Source organism: Chelmon rostratus, chromosome 3 (assembly GCF_017976325.1).
Source record: "Chelmon rostratus isolate fCheRos1 chromosome 3, fCheRos1.pri, whole genome shotgun sequence".
Classification (NCBI taxonomy): Eukaryota; Metazoa; Chordata; class Actinopteri; order Chaetodontiformes; family Chaetodontidae; genus Chelmon; species Chelmon rostratus.
In genome coordinates, this window is record NC_055660.1 from 1,973,603 (window position 1) to 1,989,188 (window position 15,586).

The 15,586-nt window shown below is 44.4% G+C and overlaps 1 protein-coding gene across 3 annotated transcripts in view; it reads left to right on the forward strand.

The window, feature by feature from the left end:
- Nucleotides 1-13,556, forward strand: part of gstcd (glutathione S-transferase, C-terminal domain containing) — a 51,499-nt gene extending 37,943 nt beyond the window's left edge. For 2 of the 3 annotated variants that reach the window (XM_041933643.1, XM_041933645.1), the window contains exons 9-12: nt 2,713-2,846; nt 6,544-6,574; nt 9,303-9,372; nt 11,165-13,556. In XM_041933643.1, coding sequence (XP_041789577.1) covers nt 2,713-2,846; nt 6,544-6,574; nt 9,303-9,372; nt 11,165-11,355 — 426 coding nt within the window. In that variant the 3' untranslated portion in view covers nt 11,356-13,556. The remainder of the gene's footprint in view (nt 1-2,712; nt 2,847-6,543; nt 6,575-9,302; nt 9,373-11,164) is intronic. The other variant, XM_041933646.1, reaches the window with a different exon arrangement.
- Nucleotides 13,557-15,586: the final 2,030 nt, after the last annotated feature.

Below are 15,586 nucleotides of genomic sequence, written 5' to 3' on the forward strand. Positions count from 1 at the left end.
ATGCCCCCATTTTTAGTCACATTCATTTAATCAGGCTAATTAAATTGAGGTGTCCCTATTCTTAGTCAGTGTCGGCTCTTCCCGGGTCTCAGACCAGTATCAGAAGCAGCCCCTGGTACGGTGTGTTTAGTTTTTATTCTTGCTCCTGTCAGATCACGTCGAGCCAGCAGACCTGCGAGGCACGACACGTTGTGGAGCTTGAAGTTGATCTGGAATTTATCGGATCCAGGCCCTTGATTGGTTCTGCTTGCGGGTCGGATTGTTTGCGATTGATTCTTTCTGTCTTTGTGTCCGTGTGAAGAAAGATGCACTCGCTGTTGCTGCTTTAAGCCTTATGTAAAAACGGGTATCGATCAGTTCCAGTGAGGCTTCGTCAGCCGTGATTCAAAAGCTGATTCCAGGTTGTTGTTTTTCTATTTTCTTTTGAAGACTTTAATTCTGTTTACCTCCAGTGAAATGCAGCAGCTCATCCACCTTCGAGAGGAAGACAACGCTTTGATTCCACGTCATCACACTCGTTCTAGTCTGATCCACACAACGTAGTTGCGTGCGAGTACGCAACATGATCTAGAATTAGAACTTATTAGAACTTATTGACGATGATAATCATGATCTCTTACATTCAACCAATCATTTCACATTTCATCACAGCAAGCAAAGCTTTTAAAAACCAGCACAAAGTCATGGTGCAGCAGTCTTTGCTGTCTCTCTGCAGCGCTTGCAGCTCACTGTTGCAGACGGGTGTGATGTTGATGAAGTGGAGTATTAGTTAGCTGTATTGCAGGAACTTGTTCCGGCTCAGGCCCAGATGGGACAGGAGAGGGATGTAATTACTTGAATGAGAGTGAATAATGACGCCTCATTATTTCTGTGATGTGATTATTGAGAGAAAGATACAGATAGAAGGAGCTTTTCCTCGCCCCAAAAGACAGATTAATAAAGAACTCAGCTTTCTAAATGGCCCTCGGTCCTTCGGTTGTTGTATTGATTTATGATTTGTTCTTCCAGTAAAATGTTTATGCAGAGGCGCATGTATGAAATACTGTGAGTCTGTGAGATGGATTTTAAAATCAGCCGTGCATATATTTTCACCTTTAATCATCTATTTTTAATTAGTATTCGGCATAATGTATCGGGCTGGGACGTAGCTTTAGCAATGTTGCTAAAACAGACAAAGACACAATCAAATCTGGGCGTTTATAAAGCGAGGATGCATCCTGGATCAAGAATTAGAGATGCATAATTAGCCATCGAATCATATCAGAATGTGTTTTATTTTATTTGTGTGCATTTCTTTTGGTTTTGTGGCTTTGTGTTTGCGTTGAATCAAGGCTAAAGGTTGTAAAATGTAATTAGGATTTACCACAGCATGACTAATGTACAACATTAAGTAGCTGAGTAAGAGGGATGGTGTTACTTTGTTAATTATTTTTGCCTTAGATGTGGGGGGTGTAACATCATGCAATCTTTGATAGGCACTCCTCCTCCTAATCAGCAGTCTGAGACGTGCTGTTGGAAGAAAAGCTGCGTCTTTCCCTGCTGCCATGAATAAATGAAGAATAGAAAATTAGGTGTCAAAGAGATGCAGGGCCACGCAGGTAATTGATGTTAATTCCCCAATTTTCACTTTCTGGTTGTTCTTTCATGTGCAGAGTCTCCTTGTTTAACTTTGTCTTTAAATCAAAGCTCCTCTCTCCAAAGTGGAATAAATGATTCTTTGCTGGTGAACAAACACATCAGAGCTCCAGGTGGAGCCCTTCATGCAGTTGAGAATCCAATTTCCAAACATAGTGAGAGAGCAGGATGGAGTTAAAGAGTTTGCAGATTACCCGTGAACGCTTCTGCTTTCTTGTGTTGTTGGAGCTGAAGCATCGCTGCAGCTTCCAGGGAGAGTTCATACACCTCTGAGAAATGCCCCCCCCCCTTTCCCTGACATTTCAGTGACTTTATGAGCGGGTTTGGCCATGTTCAGAGCGTCTGTATCTTCCTGAATCTTTGGAGCTGCAGCCGGTCTTGGCACAGCCTGGTCCTGACCACCGCTCTGTCGCAGCGCTGCCAAGGCAACGTGCAGCAGACTCAGACTCACGGGCGCCAGGCGACCACCTCTTGGAAGACAAGAACAGAAGTTTTGATGCGGCCGCATGAGGGTTAATTTCAGGGTGCTCGAGTAGCTATTGTCACATCGGATTGTTGATAATCCTTTTTATTTGGACCATTAACAGAGAATCTATTTAGCTAATGTGGGCTTGAGAGGAAATCATCTGTTTCACCACAGTACTTCAGATATTAAAGTCACTGTCTTTGAGCAATCATAATGCGTTTGTGATACGATGGACTGGCTGAGCCGGCTGGAATGCAGACAGGCAATAGGATTGGGTCCCTTTCTGTGATTCAGTATATAACCACAGCATTACTAATGCATAGCTCGGTGTTCATCACCACGCACAATTTATCCACTCAATGGAAATCCTGATGCATCCGTGCCCTGCCTCTTAAATCTCTAATACACTTTGTTTGCTCTAACTCCCCCAGTCTGCACCTTTGAGTGCATAGGTGTGTTTAATAGCAGCAGCCATTATGAAGTAATCAATGGAATCGAGTGCATGCTTACAAGTGCTCTCAGTTTGTTCCTGATGTTTTCAAGGTTTTCAAGAAAGCTGGGATTGTTGAAAGAAGTGGGTCTGCTGTTAGCTTTTCTTTCTTTCACTTCAGGTTGCCCTCCATGCGTGTGGCGTCGCAACAGACATGGTGATGGAGCATTGCATCCAGGCAGGAGCCGCCTTCGTCATCAGTCCTTGTTGCTATGGCTTCATCCAGAACGCCGTCAAGTTCACCTTCCCCAAGAGGTTTGTACCGGATGGCCTCAGCGCAGTGTCAGCTCTCACCTGGCACAGATAAAAAACCCCGAAAACTCATCCCTGTTCCTCAAAATGACCTATTTAAAAGTTTTTTTTTCTATTGCCTTAAAATGGCTTGTCCCTCCACGCTTTTGCCTTCATTTAATATGCACAGATCTAAATGGTCCCCGCCTCTATCTCCACCCACCCTCCACCACTGCAGCTTGACCCAGCTGTACGCTGCACAACCACGACTGGTTGAACTGGAAACCGGTTCGGAAGAGGAGCAACAGCAGTCGTGTGAAGCTCCATCAGAATAATTCGAATTAACGTCATCATCTAATTCAGCAGCTTCGTGATCTGACAAACTGTTTGACGTAACTTTCTTCTGATGCCCCTCGTTTCAGTGACGAGGGGCGTCGCAGGTTGAAGGTTAAAGACTTGATTTTCATTGGCGGGGGTTTTAAAATGTTGCCTCTGACCTCGTTTTCTTGCCGCACCTCCGCGAGCAGAGCTGCTTCTCTTCCTGTCTCGCGCCTCCATCAGTTTCACCCTCGTTGTCACTCTCTCTCTCTCACACACGAACACACAATCTGCATGTCTTTTTTGCTCACTTCACGTCTCCTATCATCACCGCCGGCAGCATGAGGCAGCGGTGTCACATCATCGCCTTCACAACGGGGTCCGCCCTCCACCTTCTCGGCCGTAGCCCAGTCCTCTCTGTGCAGAGGCTGTCTTGATTTAAAGAGTCACGGCAAAATCCAGCCGGAGGAACAGAAGATGACATGCTGCTCTTTTATCGTACACGTCGTTAGAGAGAATTAACAAGTCAGCTAAGCTAAGCTAAAATATGATGCTGTTTAAGCAGAGATGGAAGAAACAAACGACAGCAGGGAAGGAAGCGCGAGAGGCTTTCCTTTAATGGCGTTGACCCTGTTGCTATAGCAGCGCTCTGTTGACTAATAGCACGGTAATGCCTTAAGAATCATAACAAGGTGGCATGGCACTAAAAGCACTTTGGGATACTTAAGGCTTCAAAACAAAATGCTGTCGTGCAGGATTGCTGCTGCAGCAGAGAGACTGCGATCACCAGCAGTTGAAGCTGGAGGGGCCTGCTGTAATGATTAGGACTGATCAGACAGCCTGCGAGTCTCTTTGGGATTATGTGTCTGAAGTGCAGAGTCGCAGCTCACCTGAGGCTTACCTGCAGCTCTCTCAGTTCTCCATCTCTGCATCCAGCCTTTCATCCGAAGTCAGCGTTTTTCCTTTGGTTGCTTTTATGGACGTCAGTTTTCGAGAATGTTTCAGCAGCAGCGTAGTGCTTACAGCTGGCGTATGCAGTAAAGGTAGAGCGGCAGGCGACTCATCAAAAGACACCTGACGACATGTTCATTAGAGATACCACACAGGTGAGGTGCGTCTTCCTTTACCTGTTTGAATCTTAATTAAAGGTGCTGCTGCAGTAACGGAAGTGTTGACGAATCAGAGGCTGTAGTTTCTCGTGCCTTTTCACGCCACGCTCGTGGATACCGAGCGAACACAGCACGCAGCATCGGCGCGTCTTAGCTAGCAGTGTCTGTAAAAATCAGTACACAGTGGCTTGAAAAAGTATTCATACCCCTGGAACTTTTCCACATTTTGTCACGTTCTGACCACAAACATAAATATATTTTATTGGCCTTTTATGTGAAAGACCAACACAAAGCGGAACACCAACTGTGGTGTAAAAGGAAAATTCTACATGATTTTCATATTTTTTCACAAATATAAAAAACTGAAAAGTGTGGCGAGCAAAAGTATTCAGCCCCCTTTGTGAGTGCGACCAGTTGCCTTCAGAAGTTGCCTGATGATTTGTGAATGATCAAATGTGACCTAATGATTAAACAGAGTCCACCTGTGTGTAATCTAACCTTAGTATAAATACACCTGTTCTGTGACGGCCTCAGAGGTTCGCTAAGAGGACATTAGTCAGCAAACAGCATCATGAAGTCCAAGGAACACAGCAGACAGGTCAGGGATAAAGTTGTGGAGGGTAAGTTCAATCCATCATCCAGAAATGGAAAGAGTTTGGCACAACCGCAAACCTACCAAGACATGGCCGTCCACCTGAACTTACAGTCCGAACAAGGAGAGCACTGATCGGAGATGCAGCCAAGAGGAGCATGGTAACTCTGGAGGAGCTGCAGAGATCCACAGCTCAGGTGGGCGAATCTGTCCACAGGACAACAATAAGTCGTGCACTACACAAATCTGGCCTTTCACCTTCCAGCAGGACAACGACCCTGAACATAAAGCCAGAAGTACAATGGGATGGGTTAAAACAAAACATGTTCATGTGTCAGAATGCCCCAGTCAAAGTCCAGACCTAAATCCAATCGAGAATCTGTGGCAAGATCTGAAAACTGCTGCTCACAAACGCTCTCCATCTGATCTGACTGAGCTTGAGCTGTTTTGCAAAGAAGAACGGGCAAAAATTTCAGTCTCTAGATGTGCAAAGCTGGTAGAGACAAACCCCAAAACACTTGCAGCTGTAACTGCAATGTATTGACACAGGGGGCTGAATACTTTTGCTCGCCACACTTTTCAGTTTTTTATTTGTGAAAAAAATTTAAAATCATGGAGAATTTTCCCTCTACTTCACTTTGTGTTGGTCTTACACATAAAATTCAATAAAATATATTATTGTTTGTGGTCGGAACGTGACAAACTGCGGTAAAGTTCGAGGGGTATGAATACTTTTTCAAGCCACCTTATATGGGTGGGGAGGGGTGTACAACAGTGGAACATGAGGGCGTACTGTATAGAAGTGGCTTAAGGCCGTCACACAGTCGCCTGTCAGGACGGACACCTGCCACAGAACAGCAGCTGCTGTCAGCTTAACTCGTGTTTAGGCTCATTTCACCACAAGCGCTCACGCAGCAGAGGCGTAGACGTTGTTGGTATGTTCGTATTTAACATGCGCTGATGTCGAGCAGCGGTTCAGCTGTTCACCGTGTTCCAGGCGAGCTGACGTTGATTTTTCGGGTCCCCTGCCAACGAATAAGGAGCTGACGTGTTTTCTGTGGCCGCGGTTTAACCGACCCTAAAACGGCGCCTCGGGGAGCAGCGTCAGCCTACAGTATAAATATTTAGGAGTTTTCTCATACTTCTTCCTCTCCTCATTTTCGCTAACTTGACACTTCGCCCCTCCTGACTCCTCGTAAAATATTCAGAAAAAGACTTTTGCAGCGGTAATGGACAACAAGAAGCCGTGCTCCTGGAGGGCAGTCATGTGTGAGGGGCCTCACACCTGACTGTGTCAATCTTTGTCTTGCTGCTTTCAGTGTTTCCCCCTCAGGTCATGTTCCTGGTACTCGTGGAGATTCTGCAGGTGTACACATTCCAGGCAGCTCGCGTGTTTTCACGAGCTGTGAAACTAAACTGCCGGTTTCATTAAGGCCCTAACGGTTAAACTCCTCTCCCCGCGCCCCAACCCCTGACCCTCGACCTTCTTCGTGTTGGTTTTTAATTAGCTTCAGTGATGATCTGAACTCAGAGAAGGTGGTTGGTTTCTGAGACGATGCACATCGTTTGTGTTCTGGTTTCACATTTATGTTCCTGTTAGTTTGTAAAACATACGGCATGTAAAAATATTCAGTACATTTTACTGCGACATCCTAATCGCTGCACTTTAACATCAAAATATCTTGTTTGTCCTGTTTTACAGCAAAAAGTTCCAAGAGACTCTGACTTATAAGGTATGTTTTCAAATGTGATTAAATCCCTTTGTTCCATTTATTATCATTTATTGTACAAAATACTGAATTACAGCTACTTGCTTTTTACAAGGGCTGTGTTTCAGATTGATATTTTAAAGCATCATGTTCATTTGAGTCTGTTACAACACAGTGAGGCAAGTTTTTCTCCTCACTAATTAAGAGATAAGATAAGATATAACTTAATTGATCACACACAAGGGAAATTATGTTGCTACAGACAGCAAAAATAGCAAGAACAAAGAAGGAGATGAAGAAAAAGAACAAATGGACCTTAAAGAGGAATACAAACCAAGAATCAACTATAAAAATATTTGTGTACGTTAGGATGGCTCAGTTTCTCAGTAGTTTCTTCTTGATTAAAATGCTGCTGCACCGACAGACGTGTGACAGAATGAACGGCATTCAGTTGAAAAGTTATTGTTTCACACGTCTGGACCGTCTGGAGGGCAGCGACCCGGTGAAAGGTGAAAGCGCCAGTTAATGCGTGAAGTCTTGTTAAACCGCGTGGAACCGTTAAGACTTAAAATATCTTCGTATAAAATGAAATAAGTAACGTGTGAAGTCACTGAAGCATCACAAATGTGCAGTTTTAGGCTGACAGTTTTGAGGTAACATGACTTTGTTTTATTTACTTTGTTTCTTATTTTACATCATTATTAAACAGCATTTTATCATTCCATATATTATATATGATACATATGATTATTATTCTATATCATATCATTCACTGTTCGTGCTAAATGCTAACATTAGCTTTGTGAGGTAGCTCCAACATTTACACCCAGCAGTTAAATCTTTAGTTACACCTAAATATTGATACGTGAACGTCCACTTAGTGCTGAATCTGCACTTTATTAGAACAACGACAGGATTGATTTTACAAAGAGCTGGAACATCCGAAACATGAAAAAACTAATTAGCATAACTTTATTTTGCTCGGCATAAGTAAGATTTTTGTCAGCTTGTCTCTTTATTTGTTGTCTTTAGATTTTATTTGTTTTGTGGGACAGTAAAATAAAACGGATCAGATCTCTCGGCTCTCACGTCTCTCATGGAGCAGACTCCCCAGGCGAGACTCACACCCTCCACTTTCTCAATTCCTTATCGCCGAGCACAGACACAGCACTGTACTCCGGGAGGGCCCATCCCATAATGATGTATGGGACCTGTCAGTGCCCCTGGGGGGAATCTGTGCAGATGTTGCTGCAGGTCCTAGCCATGGCAACCTCAAGAGCTGACATGTCACAACACCGGACCACCTCCAACTTCCTTTCTCTTGTGCAGTGGGAGATTTTTTCAGAGCCACAGCTCGAGAGGCTCAGAAGATTATATATTATTTACAAGACAGCGGGCGATCGCAGTGTTCTGTACCGGCAAGTTGTGATTTTTCTGCCGTTGTCCAAAAAGCCCTGTGAGCAAATAACAGAAATCAAAATTGCCACGTTCTGTCTTGAAAAAAGAAGCTAAACATGTAGCCACAGGTGGAAGAAATGTATATTCCTCCTTCTTTAAACCAGCAGACACATTATCCTTAAAACGTGAGCTCTGAATACCCCCTGCCTCCCCCTGCCTCCCCCTTTAGTTTTGCTTTCAACCACCATATTTCATATTTCAGCTTGCAGAACCCCCACTTCTTCTCTGTGTCTGCTCCCAAACCTCCAGCTGACACTTGCAGGAATAAAAGCTGCATTGCATTGTTTTATAGCAGAACTGTAGTCGTCCTTCCTGAGCTGCAGCAGTTCAACAGAATGACAGCACTTTGACAAATGTGTATCGCTGGAATAAAGGGCTAATGGTGTGAGATATTGGTGCTCAGCGCTAACTTTGAGCACCTGCTCTGTGGCCTTGCATTCAGCTCAACCCTGCGCAGTGAAGAATGGAATCAATTAAAGTGCTGCAGAAGCAGGTTAGAGATTACTACCCGCCCTCCTCATTCACTTGTTCCACGAAGCTCAACGAGGAAAAAACAGGAAAGAAAAACGTGTCCTTCGGCTGGAAATAAAAACCAGGTTCATCTGACCTTTTTGGAGAGTTTACAGGGATGATTTAAGATGCGGTTGATGGGAGGCTTAGCATGCAAATGAAGGCGTTGCATGTTTTTGTCCTGTGGGGTCAACTAGTCTGACATATCGATCTGCAAATGATGCAAAGAAATCAATGTGGTCATTACTCAGATTCCACCGCCGTGCAGCGTCTCCCGAAAGCTGTGTGCTAATGTCAGCATGCTATCATGCTCACATTGACAATGCTAACATGCTAACGTTATAGTGCTTAGTATTTCATGGTCATCCTCTTCGTTTAGCCTGTTAGCATGCTAACATTTGGAACTAAACACAGCTTGAAAAGTGGCTAAAAATTAGAAATTTTTTTTGCATCACTGGTGATTTCCTGCCGCTCGACCGGTGCATGCTGAGATAGGCTCGAGCCCCCCCACCCCCCCTCTGCACGGCTGTAAGTAGGATAAGCAGATGGATGAATAGATAGAAGAAATTCACGCATGCTTGTGTGTGCATGCATGATCATGTTAGTTTCACTGAAAGCTTCATTATGAAAACAGTCTTTGTGGAATTCTGGAAACCTCTGATCTGATCTGTGGTTTCTCTGTTATCGCAGCAGCTTGAGACTCAACAGAGATCATCCAGCACTCAAGCATTCGCTTCACCTGCAGTCAACGCTTCCTGAGCTCACTGTCTGTCTTTGTTTTCAGGAACACATGGTCCTCTGTCGCTTCGCGGACCAGACCGCTGTCCAGCTTCCCCCTGAGAGGCGACTCATAGGTGCTGTTTACAGTCTTTTATACGTCTGACACAAGAAATCAGTGCTGTCTTGATATCGATTGCTCTTTGGCTCTTGTGTTGAAACCATGGAAACCAAAAAGTCACCAAGACATTTATCAGGCACATTTATCCAGATTGACTCCAGAATCACGGTTTGAGCTCCACTTTAGTTAATCGTGTAGCTGAAGGTTTTATTATGGTCGCACAGCTAACTTTGTACATGCTGATTTCTTTACACCCTGGTTTACCACGGCTGCCCTACTTTTTTTTTCAAAACATCTACAGTTTTGATAAGTGTGAAAAGGTTAATGCAGGGATTTGTTGAATGTGACAAAACAGCTGCAGCGAACAGCTGTCAGATCAGCGTTGTCAGGCTCAGAGGGAAGCGTTTTGTCAGACTGAAACCTCCGGGCCTGTGCCGAAGCTTCACCGTACAGTGTTTCATTATGTTGAGGACTCTGTTCACCCCGATAGCTCTCCAGCTTATCAAAGCCTCCCTCTGAAGCCGGGAAGGCTCCCCAATGCCTCGTCAGTCTGAGGCCCTTTCATATGTACCTGACACGACCTGTCACGGAGGTTTCTGCTCTAGATCAGTTAACAGGGCTCAACCTTTCCCACTAACATTTTCTAACCGTGTTTGATCTCATCTCTCCAGAGCCTGCCAGACTGTGACTGTGACCATGCAGGCAGCACGACAGAGCAAAGCTCGCATTTACTGCGTCTGCCGCCTGACACCCACCAGCTAAATGCATAATACATTTGAAGTCTGTTTTCACAATGAATCCTAAGAGAAAAGCGTGATAATCGGTGTGAAGTTGTTCATGAATAACCGGCCTCTGTTGAGTATTGATACAAACAAACGCTGGGAGCATATAGAAAATGGACAAAATAACAGGAACACCTGCGAGACGCAAACCAATGCGGTTGCTGAACAATGAAAACTGCTTAATTCGACTCTGACTGATGTGTTGAACTGATATAACTGCTGATACTCGTTTCGATGTGGCAGCAGCAGCAGCAGCAGCACACACACTGGTGACAAAACAAACAAACATGGCTGCCATCACAGGATGCCAGAACAGCTTCAGTGCTCCTGGGCAAAGATTCTGCAGGTCTCTGGAAGTCGACTGGAGGGAGAAGATGATGGGGGTGTGGAGAACGGTCTATCACGTTGGTGATAGACCGTTCCCGTGCCCTGCCCTTCCTGTCGTTTTGCTCCATAATTGAAGTGAACTAGGCACAAAACACATGCATTGGATCATACGTATGGCAGCATGTCCAAACATAACATGTTTCTCCACTCAGGTCTTCAGGTTTTTCCTTTTCGTTTGTCACCTGACTGTTAGCAGATATGCTAACGGAATGTGCAGTAGATTTTCTTTCTTATCTATTTTTTCACTCTTTTCTGTACAATATTTAAATTTTACCAGGATTCACTGCTCTGTTGCTCCTGAAGCTTCTGTCCTGCAAGATACAGAAGCAACACAGTTATAGCTTAATCTTTGCCAGACATGTTTCTGTCTTATGTAAATATCAGTACTGCATCAGCTAATGAAGCACAGTATTGATTAGGCTTCACTGATAATGGTCTTCTAATCTGGTAAATTTTGGTGTCATTTTGGGTTTCCTCAAATAAAAGGTGTTCCTGTTATTTTGTCCCTTCCTGTAATCATAAACAAGTAAAAGAAAATGTCAGGAAAATGTCTTTATGTTCGTCAGTAAGTGTTTTAAACTGGGTTATTTTATTTCTGGCTGATAAACTCGAGTTATTTTTCTGTCTGGACCTCTGCAGGTAAACAGTGTATGGGCCTGGTGGACTTGGACCGCTCCTGGGCAGCAGAGACTCATGGGTACTCGGTGCGGGTGATGACTATGGAGCCTGAAAGCTGTTCGCCAAAGAACAACATGCTGGTTGGACGGCAGCAGCAGAAGAGTGGCCTGGAAGTGGACGCCGGCCAACTGGAAGCACCGGCGCATAATTAGTGCCGCAGGCTCGGCTGTACAGCGGAGCCACGTCGGCGTGGCGGCTGGCCTCTGTGGCTGCCGTGGTGCTGCAGAGAACAACTCATTTTTTATCCACCCTCGACATTTTCTTTTTTTTTACGAGCCCTTTTGTAAGAAACGTCCTCGGAAGATGAAACGAATATTTGCTTATTATTGCAAGACTTGCCGAAGCCATCCCCTGAAATCTCTTTCAGGCCGAAGGTAAAGGCCACAGTGCCGTGATTTCTGATCCGATGAAGACGTGGTGGAAGAGCGCTCTGAGTTAAATGCGCTCAATTATGGAGAACTTGCTCGTTGTAGAAGAGCTCAAGTCTCTCACCAGCTGCTACGTTACGTTTGTGTCTTCGGCTAAACTGCGTGATCAAGCTGCCAGCGTAAACAGAAGCAGCAGGATTTACACACCCACATCGCAAATAAAGCACACCATACCGACACATGCTGTTTTTGTAAATAGTGTGTATGCGGCCTTTTGTGGTAGCACTCAGCAGCCAGCTCGCTGTGTGTGCAGGTATGAACAGAGGAGGGAGAAACTCAACACTAAACAACTTAAAGATGAGACAGGGAATTATCGTTATCCACAGAACGTCTCCTCCTGCGTGTGTCTGTGAGAGACTGAGAGGAATTACATCTAAACTCACATCACATCCGTTAAAATAAAGCATGTGTTATGGCTCTAACAGGAAGAATGATTATTCCTCATAAAGAATGAATGTGAATATGGTATGCAATCGGTAATACGTTCAGCAGCAATGAATATTTTATGATGCTGGTGAAAAGGTCAGTGTGCTTGATTAGATGCACGCCGTTCAGAGCCCGGTAGCTCCACGTCTCCAATCCTGTATGCTTTAGACATGCTGTAGCCCCCTTAAGCTTTCGTTCTCCCAGGTGAGGCTGGTTATCTGTTTCTCTGAAGAATCCTGTGTTGTCACTTTTGACAGCGCGCCGGAGAGCCGGTCTTCCCGCTCGGGCTGAAGGGATAGACGGGAGCGGTGCAGGCTTTCCCAGCGTCGAGCTCATCTGAATTCAGTCAGCAGAGTCAATCTATCCCGAGGTGAACGGCCACGGACGCGGCTCCTTCCGAGGGCTGGAATTATTTCAAAAGGAGATGTTCACGCTTGTGCACAAGTGCGCATTACAGAAGCGCATATAGGCACAAAAGACGAGCGAGAGAGTAGGTGGCGGGAGACAGAGAGGAGAATTTTGAGGTGTGAAGTAGGTCGATTCAGCCGAAGCACCCGAGGCCGGAGGGCGACGAGGCAAGGCCCTTTGTTTAGACGGAATAGGTGAGCTATCCGAGCCTGCTTCAGCGGTTCTTTATGAATGAGTCGCCTGGTCGAGCCTATGAATACAGCTTAGAGTCACTGATGCACTGAGCTCAATGCATTTTTCTTAATCCTATAATTAAAAGCATCATTAATCACTCGTTGCCATGTAGGTTTTCACATACTGGAATTTGCCTTTTAGTTGTGGTGCGTAACTAAAGAGGAAAAAAACAACAAAAAGTGCTGCAAGCTGAGTGACCTCAATACAAAAGTTGAGCTAAACCTGAAACAAATCATTTTAATGTCAGCAGCAGGAAGCTGTGACTGAGCTAAATGCATCGTAGATTTAATCAGTGAGTCGTCTTTGTTTGCACGCTGATAATCAGCATTAAAACAATCACGATGAACACTTTTATGTGTCTTTTCAGTCTGTCTTCACTGTTTGTGTGCCTGAACTGAAGACTTTGCTGCAACAGGAATCTTCTACCAGGAAATAATGGCTCCTCTATTGTTTTATGAAGTTAAGTTACGACTTGTAATGAAAATTCAGCTTGTCTTGGTGTTTTCCACTTCATTACACCGGTAGCGTTTATGGCCGTTTGCCTGCAACAGTTGGCATGAATTCTGTCTTCTGACAGTGACCAGATTTATGTTTCACTGTAACAGACTCTGATATAAAGCTCGAGCCCAGATGAAATGGATAGAACGAGCCTCTGCCGCCCTTTCACTCATCCTAAATATCATTCCTTTATATTTTCCAACTTACAACCATCAGTGAAATCTGTTTCTTCTACTTGCAGGAGTCATTTTATGCACATCTTTGGTTGCCTGCAGCAGGCTCCAGCTGCTGTTATTCTGCACAGCCTAATAATGTTGTTTTCTATTTCCTGATGCTTCTCATCCTCCTCGTTGTCACCGTATATATCCCCAGTTTAGGATTTCCCTGCTTTTGTTCTATTTTTGCATTTATTTTCTTCTTTTGTCTGCTGTGGCGTTGTCTCTTCAGGATGTAACGTAATGACTCACTTCTCCCTCGGGCTTCATTAAAGGAGGAGTTCGCCCAAACCACAGAAATACATCTTTATTTATTCTATTTATTTATTCATATCCTGACACATTGCATATTTGTGGATTCCACATGTTGATGTTTAGTTTTTATGCCTCCGTGCAGGCGACAGCTGTGGACGGTGGCGTTACGTCTTTGTGTCCTCAAATTTTGCACAAACATTCTGAACTGACCTGAACTGATCACACATCAGTGATCAGACGTGGAGGTCACTGTGACCTCAGTGGTGAAACTCCAGGGTTGAAACATGAAGCCAACGCCCAAGTGCCAAAAACTGCAGTTCTTTGAATGGCCACTTGAGGCAGGCTCCAAAAGTGAGTGAGCCCCCATAGACCCCCATATTACAAAGGCCACAGCAGAGATAAACATGTTTACAGCCTGGTACAGAAACACTTTTGCTCTTTAAAGCTCATTTCCTCATTTGTGCCAACTGTTTCTATAACTCACTCATTTAAATTATGTGAATGCTTAAAGTTATGCATAATTATGAGCATGGCTGCTTTGAGTGAGAGCTAGCTGCTAGGTCTCAGGAAACAGGCTTCATTTGGCTCGCCTCAGCTCCACCCACACTCCACCTCTTTGCCAATTTTTGGATCAGCCTGGAGTTTGGTGGAGTCAGGTGCTGCTCTTCTTCAGGAACCTGTGGGTGACGTCACCATGACTACATCCGTCTGTAGGCTTGGCTGGTTGGTGGAGGCATACAGCTAATTATAGTTTGCAATATTTTGGCGCCGCCACCTGTTGTGTACCTGCTTTTGCTCAGCATTCAGCATTCACAATTGAATCTATGAGTATAATAATGATACTCGGTCACACGCGCCCATCTCCTGTTCACACGTTTATTAAACTGAAGCCTCCTTCTGGTGTATCCCATAATACCTTTCAAGTACATGTTCACCATGGATACGACATCCCCCCTTTACTTGGAATTAAACTCTAGGTTACAACAATAACCAAAATTAGAATTTAGGATTAACTTGTGTCCCACTAAACTCATTATATTTCAACAGTGTCCATATCAGGATACTTTAAACTATCTGCTTTCAAAAACAGCATTTCCACACATCAGTAACTGCAGATTCCTTATTAACATACTTATCAAACATACACTTGTCTTCTTTTACTTGTGTCTTTGTAAACTCCTATGTAAAACAAATGCATTCCTTTCTAGAAAATATAACCTGCAATATTTTTTTTTCAACTGGAAATTTCACTACACCATCACACAATAAAAATCATGAACAGTGTGACATGCACCCTTTTTTTTTTTTTTTTTTTCCATCTCATGAACACAAGACTTAACTCATTTCACATAACTCACTCACAAACATAATCAGACAATCTACTGGGTGTTCGCTTGACCCTTTGTGGCCTAGCTGGTATGTCTGACTGTGTCTGCGTCTGAAAATCAGTTCCTGCTGGCGGAGTCTGCGCAACCGTCTCGTGTTCGTCTTCAAGCGTTGCTTCACTGTGATCAGTGTTCCCAGCTCCATTGGTTTCCTCCCTTTCGTAAAGCATGTCTTGTCTCAGTCCATTTCCTTCGTACTTTTTGACAAAGGTGGTGTTTCTCGCATACTGTGCTCCAGTTGGTGATTCCACTACAACCTTGTTTCCTGTCTTGCTGATGATTTTGTGTGGTGTTGCATTGAATGTTGTTGTAAACTTGTCAGTTTTGTCTTGTCTCAAGAGTACAGTGTCACCGACACTGACCTCTGACTGCCGTGCTCCTCTGCGCGTGTCTGCATACATTTTGCTCTTTGCTTTTTGTTCTGCGTCTCGATCACATACCTCCTGGTCCATGTGAGTCTCAATGAGCTCTGGCAGTTTCCCTCTTATTTTGCGATTGAAAAGCAATTCTGCTGGGCTTTTGCCTGTTGTGGTG